General features: G+C 45.9%; 1 protein-coding gene across 1 annotated transcript in view; it reads right to left on the bottom strand.

Annotated features, from left to right (window-relative positions):
- The window catches only part of LOC115116515 (cytochrome P450 2K1-like), a 43,706-nt gene extending 41,030 nt beyond the window's left edge, over positions 1-2,676 (bottom strand). The window contains exon 1 of the mRNA XM_065010961.1: positions 2,367-2,676. Coding sequence (XP_064867033.1) covers positions 2,367-2,570 — 204 coding nt within the window. The 5' untranslated portion in view covers positions 2,571-2,676. The remainder of the gene's footprint in view (positions 1-2,366) is intronic.
- Positions 2,677-19,760: the final 17,084 nt, after the last annotated feature.

The following is a 19,760-nucleotide window of genomic DNA, read 5'->3' as shown; positions in this document are numbered from 1 at the left end:
GTATAGTCTACCCCGGGGGGGAGTGGTTCCCGGAAGGAGATCAATACTACAATCATACGACCGGTGCGGAGGAAGAGAGGTGGCCCTGGACCGACTGAACACCGTGCGCAGATCGTGATATTCCTCCGGCACCCCCGTCAAATCACCAGGCTCCTCCTGTGAAGAAGAGACAGAGGAAACAGGAGGGATAGCAGACATTAAACATTTCACATGACAAGAGACGTTCCAGGAGAGGATAGAATTACTAGACCAATCAATAGAAGGATTATGACAAACTAGCCAGGGATGGCCCAAAACAACAGGTGTAAAAGGTGAACGAAAAATTAAAAAAGAAATGGTTTCGCTATGATTACCAGAGACAGTGAGGGTTAAAGGTAGCGTTTCACGCTGAATCCTGGGGAGAGAACTACCATCCAAGGCGAACAAGGCCGTGGGCTCCCTTAACTGTCTGAGAGGGATGTCATGTTCCCGAGCCCAGGTCTCGTCCATAAAACAGCCCTCCGCCCCAGAGTCTATCAAGGCACTGCAGGAAGCTGACGAACCGGTCCAGCGTAGATGGGCCGACAAGGTAGTGCAGGATCTTGAAGGAGGGACCAGAGTAGTAGCGCTCACCAGTAGCCCTCCTCTTACTGATGAGCTCTGGCTTTTACTGGACATGAAGTGACAAAATGACCAGCGGAACCGCAATAGAGACAGAGGCGGTTGGTGATTCTCCGTTCCCTCTCCTTAGTCGAGATGCGGATACCCCCCAGCTGCATAGGCTCAGCACCCGAGCCGGCGGAGGAAGATGGTAGTGATGCGGAGAGGGGGGCAACGGAGAACGCGAGCTCCTTTCCACGAGCTCGGCGACGAAGATCAACCCGTCGCTCTATGCGAATAGCGAGTTCAATCAAGGAATCCACGCTGGAAGGAACCTCCCGGGAGAGAATCTCATCCTTTACCTCCGCGCGGAGACCCTCCAGAAAACGAGCGAGCAAAGCCGGCTCGTTCCAGTCACTGGAGGCAGCAAGAGTGCGAAACTCAATAGAGTAATCTGTTATGGATCGATTACCTTGACATAGGGAAGACAGGACCCTGGAAGCTTCCTCCCCAAAAACAGAACGATCAAAAACCCGTATCATCTCCTCCTTAAAGTCCTGATACTGGTTAGTACACTCAGCCCTCGCCTCCCAGATTGCCGTGCCCCACTCACGAGCCCGTCCAGTAAGGAGAGATATGACGTAGGCGATACGAGCTGTGCTCCTGGAGTAAGTGTTGGGCTGGAGAGAAAACACAATATCACACTGGGTGAGGAACGAGCGGCATTCAGTGGGCTCCCCAGAGTAACACGGCGGGTTATTGATTCCGGAGATTCGGAAGCCCTGGAAGTGGCCGGTGGATCGAGGCGGAGATGGTGAATCTGTTTTGTGAGGTCGGAGACTTGGGCGGCCAGGGTCTCAACGGCATGTCGAGCAGCAGACAATTCCTGCTCGTGTCTGCCTAGCATCGCTCCCTGGATCTCGACGGCTGAGTGGAAAGGATCCGAAGTCGCTGGGTCCATTCTTGGTCAGATTCTTCTGTTATGCACTTGAGTGAGGACCCAAAAGCGGTTTAACAAAAACAGAGTCCTTTAATGTAAAAAACACAGGGAAGACATAGATCCTCTTCAGATGTAGATAATGGCAAAATAGACAACCCGCAGAGAGGGCGACAAATGAAACAAAAAGTCCTTCTGATATTTACAAAAGAGTCCCCTTCTTAGCAGCAGAGGAGAATAGCTGGGTTAGAGTCCCCTTCTTAGCAGCAGAGGAGAATAGCAGGGTTAGCGGCGACAGACTGCTGGTCTCTCTGGGTAGGCGCGGGTCGTAGAGGACAGAGGTACCTGATCACACGTAGCATCAGATGAACAGGCAGATGCCGACAGGACGGGACAAGGGTGAAGCAAACGAGACGCTAGTTTGGTTCTGGCATGAGAAACTCAAACGCGAATCTGACAAAGAAAGAAGCAGGAACAGAGAGAAATAGAGACCTAATCAGAGGGAAAAAGGGAACAGGTGGGAAAAGGGTGAACGAGGTAGTTAGAGAAGATGAGGAACAGCTGGGGGGAGGAGAGAAAGAGAAGGTAACCTAATACGACCAGCAGAGGGAGACGGAGTGAAGAGAAAGAACAGGAACAAGACATAATATGACAATACATGACAACTACAGAATAGAACACTAAACAGCATTAACCAGGTAAAAGCATGTACAATGTGCCAGAGTTCATTCATCAGTTTGCTTACTGAACTTTTCAAACCTGGTAAAATAGCAAAAAACAGATCAAATCTCACAGATCAAGTCAACCTCAACATGTTTTGTTCTGAAAGCAAAGGATGACTTCATCTTACCTCGCAGAGAGTGCAGTAGGGCTTCTTGAGGTCCAGCTGGAGCATGTTACCAAGCAGGGGCAGCGGCCTCGGTCCTGGAGGCTCCTTCCCCTGTTCCTCAGAGCTGGAACCAGAGGAGCGGAGGTAGAGGACCAGTAGAAACAGCACAGTACCCAGCAGTGTCACTGTGCTTGATGTCTGTAGAAGACCTTCTATAAGAGACATCTTCAGACTGAGCTCATACACCTTATAATGGGCTAAAAATACAACACACCAATGCTCCGTTATGGAACAAGTGTGTGTGCTCAGAGAACTTCCACTACAAAAGAACTCCAATGAATGCTATTTGTATAACCTCCCCACCCCACCCTATTGGCGCAAGATGAGAAGAGGGAGGGTACAACCTCAGAGGAGGAGCTAAACAATGCAACTCCAGCAGGTCTGTCTACATATAATTGTGAAACTCACATGATCTCACCTGCAGGTCATTGACAAACTCACCATATGATTTGAGTCCTGGTCTTTCCAAAAAAGGTAATACATCGAAAGGCATTTATACGCCCGGTGAAATGGAATTAGGCTGATAGACCAGATTAACACATGTAAACTTTATTGCATCACCAAAGGGATGGTGAGGGTTACATAGATAGAATGAGGTTATATCTAATCATATTTGGGATTTGATTGTGTTAATAAAGATCTTCAGAAATCCCCCTCCATTGTCTAATGTATAAAAATATAATACATTACTGATTGACACATATTTACATCTCCAATCATATATAATAACTTTTTAGACACTTGAAGGTGTTCCACATTTGATGTTTTATTTGTTTAGTGTGAGTCAATGATGATCAGGTAAATGTTCTGGTAAAACTATCTTCAGTGCAGATGCCATTAATAAGTACAAATTCACAGCGCCAACTCGTCCAAGTAGAAGGGGAAAGGCTGCCAGATTTGATCAAATGTTGATAATTTATTGTTCAGAATATATCTAATTATTTCTAAGTGTACAGTGTTTGCCAATTCACTGAGACATAATTTGGTAGAGGGCACTTCCCTCCTTTTCCAAAACAACAAGATTTGTTTGTTTTGCCGAAATGAAACCGTAAGAGATGAGTTGTTTTTGGGGGTTGGTTAATCCGTTTAGGGACTCAGACACTCCCAGGATTATCAGAAGAGGGTCTGGGTCTATTGAAGTCTCCAAAAATTCAGAGAGGATCCCACAAATTCCACACCAATAACCATGCAAACTAGAGCATAGGGCAAAGCAGTGGAGTAGTGTACCCTGCGCAGCCTGACATTTATCACACAAATGGGATGTATCAGGAAATATCCTATGCAGTTTAGTTTTGGAATAGTGTAATCTGTGTAATACCTTGAATTGTATGAGACGATGTCTGGAGTTAATGGAGCATGTGTGGATATACTCCAAGCTCTCTTCCCAGTCTGCCACCCAAATGTCAGTCCCGAGTTCTTCCTCCCATTTTGTCTTAACGCACTCTCAATTGTAATATATTAATCTACCTTTGGGCAAGATGTGCTGGCCCTGCCACGTGAGCAGTTGGGAGGGGGGGGGATAGGGGGACTAAGGGGGAATAAGTGGGGGTGACATCTACCCTCTTTCTTTCTACATGTCCTTGTTCTGTATGTCGTGTTTTGTATTATTTGTTTTGTACCTTGAACTCTGGGTCTTGTTGTTTCTGTCTGCTCTTTTATGTTTAGATAAGAATTGTATACCTGTCTTGTATACCTATACACCATTCTTGTGTGTGTTCAATAAAACATATTAGAAACATAAAACTATCTTCAGTGCAGACAGTGAGAGGAAGAACAGGTCAGGCTGGATCCCAATAATCCCTCTGCCACGAGGTTACAAAGGTCAGTTTACACATTCCAAAGACAGAATACATTTCCAATCTCTGTAAAAGTCTGAAAACCTCTTCTTGAATAGAGGGAAGCATAACTAACAGAAGTCACCTTAGCCCTGCATATACAGATACTTCAATTAAACATATGCTTTTTCATCATAGTCCTATATTTGTATATCATGTGTAGTCTAAGACAGAAGTCGACCCACGATTTAATTTGCTCTCCAAAAGTTTTGTCTGTTTCTTTTTTAAGATTTTCAAGTGGAGATATGCTTCCCCAACCTCCCACTCTCGATGGGTTAGTATTTCTCATCTCTCCTTTAAATTGATCAAATGAGGTTCACTACCCATGGTGCTACTGACAAATCTACAAAGGTATGGCAGCTTTTCATTTAATTTGTAATCAGATCCACATCTCTGGCTTTTGAGTGACTAGAGATTATTCTTCCCGAGAACTTCATGACTCAAGCATTGCATTTGTTAATAAATGTTGAAGTGGCAAATGTATAGTGTTCCATTTACTACAGTTTAAAAAATTAATGTTCGTTGACAGAAGAGACCTCTGACACATTGTATCCACAAAACATAACGTGTGTTCTTTAACCTCAAAAGTAAACTGACTTCAAGTTGTCTTTATCAATATCTATAGAACGTGTCAAGTAGTTTCTGTGGACCCCCCCTCAAGGCCTGAATACCCATACTTGCATCCTAAATACACTGAACAAAAATATAAACATGTAAAGTGTTGGTCCCATGTTTCATGAGTTGGAATAAAAGATGCTGGAAATGTTCCATATGCAGAAAAAGCTTATTTTTCGCAAAATCTGAGCACAAATGTGTTTACATACCTGTTGGTGAGCACCACAAATACCTGAAGCTTCCGCGGTTGTGTTCAAATGTAGGCCTTAGCATTCATTCTGATCTCATTCCTGATGATCAGTGATTTCGTTTATTATCTTGCTGTCCAATGGTACTGAATTTGAGATGCACCCGACTGTCCACATTGTTCTGTGCAGTAGCCTTTTGATTTGAAAAGTTTTAGTGTTTGTACTAGGCTATTTGATTTAATGTATACACACTATATATACTAAAATATGTGGACACGCCTTCAAATTTGTGGATTTGGCTATTTCAGCCACACCCGTTGCTTACAGGGAAATACAATCGAGAACACAGCCATGCAATCTCCATAAACAAACATTGACAGTAGAATGGTTCTTACTGAAGAGCTCAGTGACCGTAAACGTGGCATCGTCATAGGATGCCACCTTTCCAACAAGTCAGTTTGTGAAATGTATGCCCTGCCAGAGCTGCCCCAGTCAACTGTAAGTGCTGTTATTGTGAAGTGGAAAGGCGTAGGAGCAACAACGTCTCAGCTGCGAAGTGGTAGGCCACACAAGCTCACAAAGCGGGACCGCTGAGTGCTGAAGCGCATAGCGTGTAAAATCCGCTGTCCTCGGTTGCAACTACCAAGTTCCACACTGCCTCTCGAAGCAACGTCAGCACAATAACTGTCCATCAGGGGCTTCATGAAATGGGTTTCCATGGCCGAGTATCCGCACACAAGCCTAAGATCACCATGCGCAATGCCAAGGCTAGAGTGGTGTACCAAACCCAATAATGCTCTATTCAATGTAATAGAGGAGTATTTCTTTAGTAATCTATATCAGACAAGAGGTGCTCTTTGAAATGGTAATGAACTAACCATTGTGTAGTCTTAACATTCGGTATATTCCCCTTGTCCTAAGGGTAAAAATGACCCACCTTCAATAAACCCCTAAAATAAAGCAGCTTAATTTCATTTTAAACCCCTAATCTATTTTGCATGAGGAAACAACCTGTCATTCATCACAAACTTTGTGAATATCTGTGTTTTCCCTCTTCACAATGCAGACAGACTGCATTTAATCAGTGGACACTCCTTTTTATTACAACACACCTGGCATAATTGTTTTCTTTACTAAAGAATAGGTTTATTATTATTGTTATTATTGCTAAAGGTACTGCATAGGTGTAAACAAATTCTTTAGCAAGAGATAGTGTCACGCCCTGACCTTAGTTCCTTTTTATGTCTCTATTTTGGTTTGGTCAGGGCGTGAGTTGGGGTGGGCATTTTATGATGTTTTTCTATGTTTTCTATGTGTGTGGCCTGGTATGGTTCCCAATCAAAGGCAGCTGTCTATTGTTGTCTCTGATTGAGAACCATACTTAGATAGCCTGTTCCCACCTGGTGTTTGTGGGTAGTTGTTTTGTGTTGTGTCACCTTTCAGGACTGTTTCGATTTTCGTTGTTTCACTTTGTATTTCGTGTTCAGTGATATTCAATTAACATGGACACTTACCACACTGCGTTTTGGGCCGATCTTTCCTGTTCCTCAGATGAAGAAGATCGTTACAGAACTACCCACCACCAACGGACCAAGCAGCGTGGTAAGGAGGAGCAGAGGGTTCGGGACTCCTGAATTTGGGAGGAGATATTGGACGGTAAGGGACCCTGGAGTCAGGCTGGGGAATATCGCCGCCCGAAAGCTGAAATGGAGGCTGTGAATGCAGAGAGGCGGCGATATGAGGTAAGGCAGCGCAGCAGGCACGAGAGGCAGCTCCGGGGGGGAACACGGGGAGTTTGGCGGAGTCAGGCGGTAGACCTGAGCCAACTCCCCGTGCTTACCGGAAACAGCGTAGTACTGGTCAGGCACCATGTTATGTGGTGAAGCGCACGGTGTCGCCAGTGCGCGCTCATAGCCCGGAGCTCTATAGGCCAGCCCCCCGCAAGTGCCATGCGAGAGTAGGCATCCTGCCAGGGCGGGTTGTGCCAGCCCAGCGTGTTTGGTCTCCGGTGCGCCGTTTCGGCCCAGGGTATCCTGTGCCGGCTCTGCGTACCGTGTCTCCGGGGCGCTGAGAGGGTGCTGTTCGTCCTATGCCTGCGCTCCGCCTATGCCGGGCGAAAGTGGGCATTGAGCCTAATGGAGAGGTGCGAGTGGTAAGCACCAGATCTCCAGTGCTCCCCCACAGCCCGGTTCGACCTGTGCCTGCATTCTGGAGGGGACGGGCTAAAGTGGGCATTCAGCCTGGAGGAGTGGTGACAAGGCTGCGCACCAGGGCTCCAGTGCTCCCCCACAGCCCGGTTTATCCGGTGCCTTCTCTACAAACCAGGCCTGCTGTAGGTCTCCCCAGCCTGGTGGGCCCTGTGGCAGCCCCACGCACCAGGCTGTCTCTGCATCTTCTCCTTCCAAAGTCTTCCTCCTGTCCAGACCCTCCAGAGTCTTCCTCCTGTCCGGAGCCACCAGAGCCTCCCGTCAGTCCGGAGCCGCCAGAGCCACCCGTCAGTCCGGAGTCGCCTGTCAGTCCGGAGCCGCCCGTCAATCCAGAGCCGCCCATCAGTCCGGAGCCGCCCGTTCTCCTTCCAGAGCCTCCCTCCTGTCCGGCGCCGCCAGAGCCTCCCTCCTGTCCGACGCCGCCAGAGCCTCCCGCCTGTCCGGCGCCGCCAGAGCCTCCCGCCTGTCCGGCGCCGCCAGAGCCGCCCGTCAGTCCAGAGCCGCCCGTCAATCCGGAGCCGCCCATTCTCCTTCCAGAGCCTCCCTCCTGTCCGGCGCCGCCAGAGTCTCCCGCCTGTCCGGCGCCGCCAGAGCCGCCCGTCAGTCCGGAGCCGTCCGTCAGTCCAGAGCCGCCCGTCAGTCCAGAGCCATCCGTCAGTCCAGAGCCGCCCGTCAGTCCAGAGCCGCCCCGTCAGTCCGGAGCCGCCCGTCAGTCCGGAGCCGCCCGTTCTCCTTCCAGAGCCTCCCTCCTGTCAAGTGCCGCTCCAGAGGCTCCAGAGGCCAAGACTAAGGTGGTGTGGGGTCCACATCCCGGGCCAGAGCCGCCACCGCGGATAGATGCCCACCCAGACCCTCCCCTATGGGTTTAGGTTTTGAGGCCGGGGGGATACTGTCACGCCCTGACCTTAGTTCCTTTTTATGTCTCTATTTTGGTTTGGTCAGGGCGTGAGTTGGGGTGGGCATTCTATGTTGTTTTTCTATGTGTGTGGCCTGGTATGGCTCCCAATCAGAGGCAGCTGTCTATCGTTGTCTCTGATTGAGAACCATACTTACATAGCCTGTTCTCACCTGGTGTTTGAGGGTAGTTGTTTCCTGTTTTGTGTTGTGTCACCTTTGAGGACTGTTTCGATTTTCGTTGTTTCACTTTGTTATTTTGTATTTCGTGTTCAGTGATATTAAATTAACGTTGACACTTACCACACTGCGTTTTGGTCCGATCTTTCCTGTTCCTTAGATGAAGAAGATCGTTATACAGATACGCTATAGAACTGCTAAGAATGTAGCAAAAATGTGCAGAAAGTAGTTTTGAAATCATTTTATTGAAGGGAAACAATAACAGTATTTTTTTGGCAACATAGTAATATATACTTATATACTGTACAATGAAAAATACAAAATACTAGTCTTCTCCCATTTTTTTAAACCATTACCCCCACCCACAAGGTGTATAAACAACAACAATAAATATGAATGAAATAAGATAATAGATACAAAAACGTAAAGAACGTTAATAAATCAACTCTAATTAGTACATGTAGGACAGTATGCACGTGTGTTTGCACAGACTTTCTAGATGTATTTCTCACGTGCAGCGCATAGTATTGGTTTATAAAGTCCTTCTTTGAGGGGCAGAATTGGCATCTCCTCCTCTTGTCTGCTGCAGCCTCAGGTGGATATTATAATATTCAGCCCCTGAACAGCTAATCAAGCATCCAGGTAGGGTTGATCTTGTTCCATATCACGAAGGCATTGTATGACACATCAATGATGTTATGGAAGATGACCAGGGGCCAGTGGGCAGTCATCCTCCTGCAGCTGTAAGTTCCAATCCACTCACCAATTATTTAAAATGTTACTGGAAATAATTGCATCTGCTATTTAGATGAAAGAATAGTACATTCTCAGCAACTTCTCAGTCATGCAAACACTTTTGATGGCATCCAGCACTTCAGATTTGGAGGGGATGTTATATACCAAACTTTCATAGCACCTTGGCACAAACCAAAACGATCATCAAAATCCAGTCTAAAATCGCAAATTAATGGTGGAGATCTTATAACTCTATGCCTTCTCTTATCTGTTGATATCCATCAATGCCCTGGACCTTACTTTATCACGAACCCCATCAAACGGACTTTGCAACCATGCAGTGGATAAAGAGTAACAGCAAAGCTTTGGTATGTTTGGAATGCGCGCAGTGGACTCATTTAAAATGCAGCGATTCTAGCTTTGGGCAAGGGGCCAATGAAGCCTATCGTTGCTGTCGGTGTGCTGTACCCGCGGGGTGTGTAAGCATTGAAGGTGGAGTGGGACCAGAGGACTTACCGAGGGTGGAGAGTGCACCGGAGGAGGAGGGGGTCCACAGCAGAGTGGAAGCAACCAGAGGCGAGTGACGGGGACATGGTGGTGAGGACGATGGAGTGGCACCTGGGGAGGGGAGCTCCATAGGGACAGAGAGGCCACCGGAGGCAGGGCAGTGGGAAGATGGCAGGGCAGTGGGAGGCGAATTACAAGTGGATTGGGAATTCAATGAGGAAGAAGGGCTTACATTTTGTGTACTTAAACATCCGAAGTCTACTACCGAAGATTGATGAGATACGCCTGTTGGTTTGCAAATCAGAGGTGGGTGTCTTATGTTTTATTGAGACATGGTTGGATTCATCTGTTTGTGAATCAGAAATTGAGATAGGTAATTACTCTGTTGTCAGGAACAATCAGAATTGGAATGGTGGGGGAATATGTGCGTTTGTAAGATCAGACATTGCTTTTAACGTCAGATCGGATTTAACCAGATTCCATTACTCTACTCGGCAAACTGGATGTAGTCTATCACAGTGCCATCCGTTTTGTTACCAAATCACCTTATACCGCCCACCACTGCGACCTGTATGCTCTAGTCTGCTGGCCCTCGCTACATATTCGTGGCCAGACCCACTGTCTCCAGGTCATCAAAAAGTCTATACTAGGTAAAGCTCTGCCTTATCTCAGTTCACTGGTCACGATAACAACACCCACCCGTAGCACACGTTCCAGCAGGTATATCTCACTGATCATCCCCAAAGCCAACACCTCATTTGGCCGCCTTTCCTTACAGTTCTCTGCTGCCAGTGACTGGAACGAATTGCAAAAATTGCTGAAGTTGGAGACTTTTATTTCCCTCACCAACTTGAAACATCAACTATCTGAGCAGCAAACCGATCGCTGCAGCTGTACATAGTCCATCTGTAAATAGCCCACCCAATCTACCTACCTCATCCCCATACTGTTTTTATTTTATTTACTTTTCTGCTCTTTTGCACACCAGTATCTCTCCTTGCACATCATCATCTGCTCATTTATCACTCCAGTGTTAATCTGCTATATTGTAATTATTCGCTCCTATGGCCTATTTATTGCCTACCTCCTCATGCCTTTTGCACACACTGTATGTCACGCTCTGGCCTTAGTATTCTGGGTTTTCTTTATTATGTTGGTTAGGCCAGGGTGTGACATGGGTGATTTATGTGTCTTGTTTTGTCTAGGGGTTTTGTAGTCTATGGGGTTGTGTTCAGTTGAGTGTTCTAGGTAAGTCTATGGTTGCCTGGAGTGGTTCTCAATCAGAGGCAGGTGTTTATCGTTGTCTCTGATTGGGAACCATATTTAGGCAGCTATATTCTTTAGGTATCTTGTGGGTGATTATTCCTGTCTCTGTGTTTTGCACCAGTTAGGACTGTTTCGATTTTCCCACGTTTTCTGATTTTGTATAGTGTTCACGTTTTCATCTTTCATTAAAGATGTTTATAAATAACCACGCTGCATTTTGGTCCTCCTCTCCTTCCCAGGAAGAAAACCGTTACACTGTTTATAGACCTTCTTTTTTTCTACTGTGTCATTGACTTGTTTATTGTGCTATTGGCTTGTTTATTGTTTACTCCATGTGTAACTCTGTGTTGTCTGTGTCACACTGCTTTTTTTTATCTTGGCCAGGTCGCAGTTGTAAATGAGAACTTGTTCTCAACTAGCCTTCCTGGTTAAATAATGGTGAAAGAAAAATTTAAAAAACGCTGATCTGGAGATTGTCTGGCTGGATATCTGCCTTCCCAAAACCAAGCCAATTTTGTTGGGGGTGTTATAGGCCGCCCAAGCAGAATGCATTCTATGAAGGTCTTGAAATTGTGTTGTCAAACTAATGATTCCCTGTTGAAGGAAATCATTTTGTTGGGGGATTTCAATACTGATGTCTGCAAAAATAATAGCCCAACCCACAATGTATTTATGCACTTCTGTAGATTAAACCCCTACAACTCATCCAGAACGCCGCAGCCCGTCTGGTGTTCAACCTTCCCAAGTTCTCTCACGTCACCCCGCTCCTCCGCTCTCTCCACTGGCTTCCAGTTGAAGCTCGCATCCGCTACAAGACCATGGTGCTTGCCTACGGAGCTGTGAGGGGAACGGCACCTCAGTACCTCCAGGCTCTGATCAGGCCCTACACCCAAACAAGGGCACTGCGTTCATCCACCTCTGGCCTGCTCGCCTCCCTACCACTGAGGAAGTACAGTTCCCGCTCAGCCCAGTCAAAACTGTTCGCTGCTCTGGCCCCCCAATGGTGGAACAAACTCCCTCACGACGCCAGGACAGCGGAGTCAATCACCACCTTCCGGAGACACCTGAAACCCCACCTCTTTAAGGAATACCTAGGATAGGATAAAGTAATCCCTCTCACCCCCCTTAAAAGATTTAGATGCACTACTGTTCCACTGGATGTCATAAGGTGAATGCACCAATTTGTAAGTCGCTCTGGATAAGAGCGTCTGCTAAATGACTTAAATGTAATGTAAATGTAGATCACTTGCTCTGACCCAAATGATAAAAGATCCCACCAGGATATGTGAAACAGTGCAAAGTACAATTGACTTAATATTAGTGTTTGATAAATCTAAAGTATCGCAGAGTGGAGTAACAGTCTATAGAATCAGTGATCATTTGAATAAAAAATAAATAAAAAAAATGTTTAATTATATATTTAAGTGTCACAAAACTGTTATAATCAGAGGACTCAAAGAATAATGTGTAGAAAAGTTTAGTGAGCTAGTGGGTAAAATTGACTGGTCACCTGTGCTAGATAGTGTAGGGAAAGACAGTGCCTGGGAAGCCTTTAAATTTAGATTCCTTGATGTGGTGAATGTGATGGCTCCCATTAGATGGGTCAGGGTAAAGCAGAGATCTAGCCCTTGGGTTAATCATGAGATTCTAGAATCTATCCAAGCAAGGAATAAGGACTTTCAAAAATGTACAAGAGTAGCCTGATTTTGTCCTATATAAATGTCACAGAAATTAAGCACAGAGCAGGATGGATGAAGGTAAGAGGGGTTACTTTGCTGAGAAAATCATTGAAAACAAAAACGGCCCTAAAAAGCTTTGTAAATCATTTAAGGAACTAGGCTGTAGTAGTACTACCAAAAACAATTAAACAGTTTTGGACTGAACATCAAAGGGGAGATGGTATATGAAAAAGCAGAGGTTTCCAATGAATTCAACTCTTCTTTTTTTTTTAAACTTATTTTGTCAGCGAGCTGGTTAGCAAGCTGCCCACCAGTTTGTATGGAGGCAACCAAGTCAAGAAGTATTATGTAGAGTTAGGGGTTCAGCCAAACTCTTTTGCTTTTGCAAAGGTAGCAACAGCCAAAATAGTCAGTATGCTGGCAGAGTTTAAATGCTCCAAAGTCACAGTCCTGGATAATATACCTGCAAGGGTTCTAATAGATTCTGCTGAGCAAATTGGCCCTTGTATTACACACATCATTAATCTCACTCTTGAACAAGGTACCTTTCCCAGGGACATGAAACAAGCTAAAGTTATACCTCTATATAAGAAGGGGATAAAGTCTGACCCTGGGAATTATAGGCCTGTATCTATCCTCTGTGTAACATCAAAGATCCTGGAGAGAATTGTACATGAGCAAATGTATGAATATGATAACAAACAGGGTCTAATGTATGATTTTCATTCGGGTTTTAGAAAAACATACTCCACTGATTCATGTCTACTTTACTTGACTGACTTCATCAGGAAAGAGATTGATGAGGGAAATCTGTGTGAAATGGTACTGCTTGACCTACAGAAGGCCTTTGATACAGTTAACCACTGTCTCCTAATCTCCAAACTGGAGGCAGTATCCCTCTAGGCTGGGAGAAGTCCTATTTATCAGTAGAGGTTAATGGTTCACCGTCTCAGGCAAAACCAATGAGTTGTGGCGTTCTGCAGGGGAGCGTGCTTGGGCCTCTGCTGTGTTTATTGTATATTAACCATATGAAAGATGCTTGTTCTTACCGTCTTTTTCTTTATGCGGATGACTGTACACTTCTGGTGTCTCACAAAAGTAAAACTATGTTGGAGAGCATACTTAGCACAGAGCTTACTAACATTAGCAAATGGCTTGAAGATAATAAGCTATCTCTGCACTTAGGGAAAACTGAACCAATTATTTTTGGATCCAGACCTAAAGTGTGTAGGTCGTCTGAAATCAGAGTTGAGTTGGGGGGTGAGGTGCTGACTACTAAAACCTCTGTTAGCTACCTGGGATGTATCCTTGGTGGAAGTTTGGAAGGTATGAGCATGGCCAATAAGGTGCTAGGGAAGGTTAAAGCCAGGACTAAGTTTTTGGCTAGAAAGTCCAAGCTGCTTGATAAGGACTCCATGAAAAGTGCTAACTACTACCCTCATTCAATGCCATTTTGATTATGCTAGTACTTCCTGGTTTGGGGCTTATCTAAATTTATGAAGGGGAAGCTCCAGATTACCCAGAATAAGCTGATCAGGGTAGTATTGAAGGTGAGTCCACGTACTCACATAGGCTGGAGCTGCTTTCAGAAACTAAACTGGCTGCCTGTTGAGGCTAGGGTGTCCCAGATTAGACTAGGTTTGGTTTACATGAGTATTTATGGTCCTGCGCCCAGATATCTAAGTGATTACTTTACTCATGTTAGGGATGCACACAATCCCAGCACCAGATCAGGTGTTGCTGATGTGTGCTTATACAGGTAGTAATAATACAGGTAGTAGTAATGCTTGGGAAGGTACTTTCTTGTATACTGGAGCCTCAGAATGGAATGAGTTGCCTCTGTCTATAAAAACAACGTCCTCTCTGGACAGCTTTAACAATAAATGTCCTCTGTGCCCATATGAATAACCCCTATGATGTAACTGGAATGATGAGATAATGTTCTTCTTCTATGTTTTTGTTTTATTATTTCACTGACATACTGTGTTTGATCTTGTCTAGCCGTCTTGTCTCAAGAGGACCAATGGAAACAAGTCCCAGACTTCATTGTGTGTTATCCTCAAGTATGGCTTTTAAGTTTTATGTGTGCTTGTTTTTTAATTAATAAACTAAACTTAACTAAACACCTTGCCCAGGTTGTCCATGCCTCCTTTGTTGTGGTTGTAGTCCAGGATGATGGCTGTGCTCCGGAGGACCACAATCTTGTTCCTCTTTGGGAGGTGAGAAACTAGAGTGGTGGTGGGGTTGGACGCAAACTTTGATGAGAAGGCCTCTCTTCCCCTTGTTGTGAGAAGTGTAGAGGGAGCTCAGGCTTGTTCTTTCTAACTGTGCCAACCATGGTGATCTTCCTCTTCAAGAGCTGCTGGCTGAGTTCATAAAATGTGAAGAAATTGTCACACGTGACATTGTGCCCCCTCAGTCCATCTGTCACATCAAGCACAACCAGGATCCCCTGGTTCTTCTCCTGGCCTCCACTGGTCGGCTTCCTTATGTACTGTAGACTTGCATCTTCCAAGGGTAGCTGGATTGTGCGTCACAGGCCACCCATTTCTTGATGCCATACTTTGCCGGAAAGGACAGTGACCTTTTGACAAAAGAGATTGCTGTCAGTAATTAGTATCAGACTCACAGAAAACAGTCTGTGCATATTTATAAACAACAGCTGGTGCACGAAATCTAAGGAAGTCTCTAGATTTTGCTAGAGTATATTGTGATAAATTGCAGGCCACACTACTTGCCTAGAGAGTTTTCAGCTATATTTTTCGTGGCTGTTTATTTACCACCACAGACAGATGCTGGCACTAACACTGCACTCAGTCAGCTGTATAAGGAAATAAGCAAACAAGAAATCACTCACCCAGAGGCGACGCTCCTAGTGGCTGGAGACTTTAATGCAGGGAAACTAAAATCAGTTCTATCAAATTTCTATCAACATGTTAAATGTGCAACCAGAGGGAAACACATTTTAGATCACCTGTAGTCCACACACAGACGTGCGTACAAAGCTCTCCCTCGCCCTCCATCTGGTAAATCCCACCAAAACTCTATCCTCCTGATTCCTGCTTACAAGCTAAAATTAAAGCAGGAAGCACCAGCGACTTGGTCTATAAAATAAGTGGTCAGATGAAGCAGATGCTAAACTACAGGACTGTTTTGCTAGAACAGTTCCGGGATTCCTCCGATGGCATTGAGGAGTACACCACATCAGTCACTGGCTTTATCAATAAGTGCATTGAGGACGTCGTCCCCACAGTGACTGTACGTACATACCCCAACCAGAAGCCATGGATTACAGGCAACATTCGCACTGAGCTAAAGGGTAGAGATGCCTCTTACAAGGTGCGGGACTCTAAACCCGGAATCTTACAAGAAATCCTGCTATCCCCTGCGACGAACCATCAAACAGGCAAAGCGTCAATAGAGGGCTAAGATTGAATCATACTACACTGTCTTTGACACTCGTCTCATGTGGCAGGGCTTGCAAACTATTACAGACTACAAAGGGAAGCACAGCTGCGAGCTGCCCAGTGACGCAGGCCTACCAGACGAGCAAAATCACTTCTATGCCCTCCTGTACTCCCTGGTCACCCACGACTGCATGGCCAGGCACGACTCCAACACCATCATTAAGTTTGCAGACGACGCAACAGTGGTAGGCCTGATCACCGACAATGATGAGACAGCCTATAGGGAGGAGGTCAGAGACCTGGCCATGTGGTGCCCGAATAACAACCTATCCCTCAATGTAACCAATACTAAGGAGATGATTGTGGACTACAGGAAAAGGAGGACCAAGCACGCCCCCATTCTCATCGAAGCGGCTGTAGTGGAGCAGGTTGAGAGCTTCAAGTTCCTCGGTGTCCACATCAACAACAAACTAGAATGGTCCAAACATACCAAGACAGTCGTGAAGAGGGCACGACAAAGCCTATTCCCCTCAGGAAACTAAAAGATTTGACATGGGTCCTGAGATCCTCAAAAGGTTCTACAGCTGCAACATCGAGAGCATCCTGACTGGTTGCATCACTGCCTGGTTCGTCCATTGCTCGGCCTCTGACCGCAAGGAATTACAGAGGGTAGTGTGTACATCCCAGTTCATCACTGGGGCTAAGCTGCCTGCCATCCAGGACCTCTACACCAGGCGGTGTCAGAGGAAGGCCCTAAAAATGTGCATTATGTGCATTTCATCAAAGTTGTTCATGAATTTATCAATGCTGAAGTGAAAGCCATCCTCTCTTGGGGAATGCTGCTTTTAAGTTAGCTTCAGATCCACAACATTTAATCTTACGGGACAAAACTAGGTCCAGAGTATGACTGGCAATGAGTAGGTCGGGAGACATGTTGGACAAAACCCACTGAGTCGATGATGGCTCAGAAAGCCTTTTGGAGTGGGTCTGTGCACTTTTCCATGTGAATATTAAAGTCACCAAAAATGTGAATATTATCTGCCATGATTACAAGGTCCAATAGGAATTCAGGGAACTCAGTGAGGAAAGATGTATATGGCCCAGGAGGCCTGTAAACAGTAACTATAAAAAGTGATTGAGTAGGCTGCATAGATTTCATGACTAGAAACTCAAAATACGAAAACGCAGTCTTTTTTTTTTGTAAATTGAAACTAGCTATAGTAAATGTTAGCAACACCTCCGCCTTTGTGGGATGCGTGGGGGATATGGTCACTAGTCTAACCAGGAGGTGAGGCCTCATTTAACACAGTAAATTCATCAGGCTTTAGCCATGTTTCAGTAAGGCCAATCACATCAAGATTATGATCAGTGATTAGTTAATTGACTATAACTGCCTTGAAAGTGAGGTATCTTACATTAAGTAGCCCTTTTCTGAGATGTGAGATATCACAATCTCTTTCATTGATGACAGGAATGGAGGAGGTCTATATTCCAGTGAGATTGCTAAGGAGAACACCACCACATTCAGTTTTGCCCAAACTAGATCGAGGCACAGACACAGTCTCAATGGGGATAGTTGAGCTGACTACACTGACTGTGCTAGTGGCAGACTCCATTAAGTTTGCAGGCTGGCTATCTCATTGTGAGCTAGGGGAGTTAGAGCCCTGTCTATGTTCGTAGGTAAGGTAAGATGAGAGCACCCCTCCAGCTAAGATGGAGACTGTCAGAAAGTCCCAGAAAGAGTGACAATTATGTACAAATGCTATCTTTTGGGAGGGGCAGAAAACAGTTTTCAACCAGCGATTGTTGTGAGACTCTGCTGTAGAGCTCATCACTCCCCCTAACTGCAATGAAAACATGCGGACTCTCCTTCACTGCAGCCGAGGTGAGTAAGACATTTAAACGTGTTAACCCTCGCAAGGCTGCAGGCCCAGACGGCATCCCCAGCCGCGCCCTCAGAGCATGCGCAGACCAGCTGGCTGGTGTGTTTACGGACATATTCAATCAATCCCTATACCAGTCTGCTGTTCCCACATGCTTCAAGAGGGCCACCATTGTTCCTGTTCCCAAGAAAGCTAAGGTAACTGAGCTAAACGACTACCGCCCCGTAGCACTCACTTCCGTCATCATGAAGTGCTTTGAGAGACTAGTCAAGGACCATATCACCTCCACCCTACCTGACACCCTAGACCCACTCCAACTTGCTTAGCGCCCAAATAGGTCCACAGACGATGCAATCTCAACCACACTGCACACTGCCCTAACCCACCTGGACAAGAGGAATACCTATGTGAGAATGCTGTTCATCGACTACAGCTCGGCATTCAACACCATAGTACCCCCTAAGCTCGTCATCAAGCTCGAGACCCTGGGTCTCGACCCCGCCCTGTGCAACTGGGTACTGGACTTCCTGACGGGCCGCCCCCAGGTGGTGAGGGTAGCCAACAACATCTCCACCCCGCTGATCCTCAACACTGGGGCCCCACAAGGGTGCGTTCTGAGCCCTCTCCTGTACTCCCTGTTCACCCACGACTGCGTGGCCACGCACGCCTCCAACTCAATCATCAAGTTTGCGGACGACACAACAGTGGTAGGCTTGATTACCAACAACGACGAGACGGCCTACAGGGAGGAGGTGAGGGCCCTCGGAGTGTGGTGTCAGGAAAATAACCTCACACTCAACGTCAACAAAACTAAGGAGATGATTGTGGACTTCAGGAAACAGCAGAGGGAACACCCCCCTATCCACATCGATGGAACAGTAGTGGAGAGGGTAGCAAGTTTTAAGTTCCTCGGCATACACATCACAGACAAACTGAATTGGTCCACTCACACAGACAGCATCGTGAAGAAGGCGCAGCAGCGCCTCTTCAACCTCAGGAGGCTGAAGAAATTCGGCTTGTCACCAAAAGCACTCACAAACTTCTACAGATGCACAATCGAGAGCATCCTGGCGGGCTGTATCACCGCCTGGTACGGCAACTGCTCCGCCCACAACCGTAAGGATCTCCAGAGGGTAGTGAGGTCTGCACAACGCATCACCGGGGCCAAACTACCTGCCCTCCAGGACACCTACACCACCCGATGTTACAGGAAGGCCATAAAGATCATCAAGGACAACAACCACCCGAGCCACTGCCTGTTCACCCCGCTATCATCCAGAAGGTGAGGTCAGTAGAGGTGCATCAAAGCTGGGACCGAGAGACAGAAAAACAGCTTCTATCTCAAGGCCATCAGACTGTTAAACAGCCACCACTAACATTGAGTGGCTGCTGCCAACACACTGACACTGACACTGACTCAACTCCAGCCACTTTAATAATGGGAATTGATGGGAAATGATGTAAAATATATCACTAGCCACTTTAAACAATGCTACCTTATATAATGTTACATACCCTACATTATTCATCTCATATGCATACGTATATACTGTACTCTATATCATCGACTGCATCCTTATGTAATACATGTATCACTAGCCACTTTAACTATGCCACTTTGTTTACATACTCATCTCATATGTATATACTGTACTCGATACCATCTACTGTATCTTGCCTATGCTGCTCTGTACCATCACTCATTCATATATCTTTATGTACATATTCTTTATCCCCTTACACTGTGTATAAGACAGTAGTTTTGGAATTGTTAGTTAGATTACTTGTTGGTTATTACTGCATTGTCGGAACTAGAAGAACAAGCACATCTGCTAACCATGTGTATGTGACAAATAAAATTGGATTGGATTTGATTTGATTTGAGACAATTACTCGATGCCGAGACATCTTTCTAGCTGATTTACATGCTGACGCTATGTTGCGCTTGGTGACCTCTGA

The sequence above is a fragment of the Oncorhynchus nerka genome, linkage group LG26 (assembly GCF_034236695.1).
Source record: "Oncorhynchus nerka isolate Pitt River linkage group LG26, Oner_Uvic_2.0, whole genome shotgun sequence".
NCBI classification, from domain to species: Eukaryota; Metazoa; Chordata; class Actinopteri; order Salmoniformes; family Salmonidae; genus Oncorhynchus; species Oncorhynchus nerka.
Note: the sequence above shows the minus strand (reverse complement) of the source record. Positions and strands in the feature narration are given on the sequence as shown.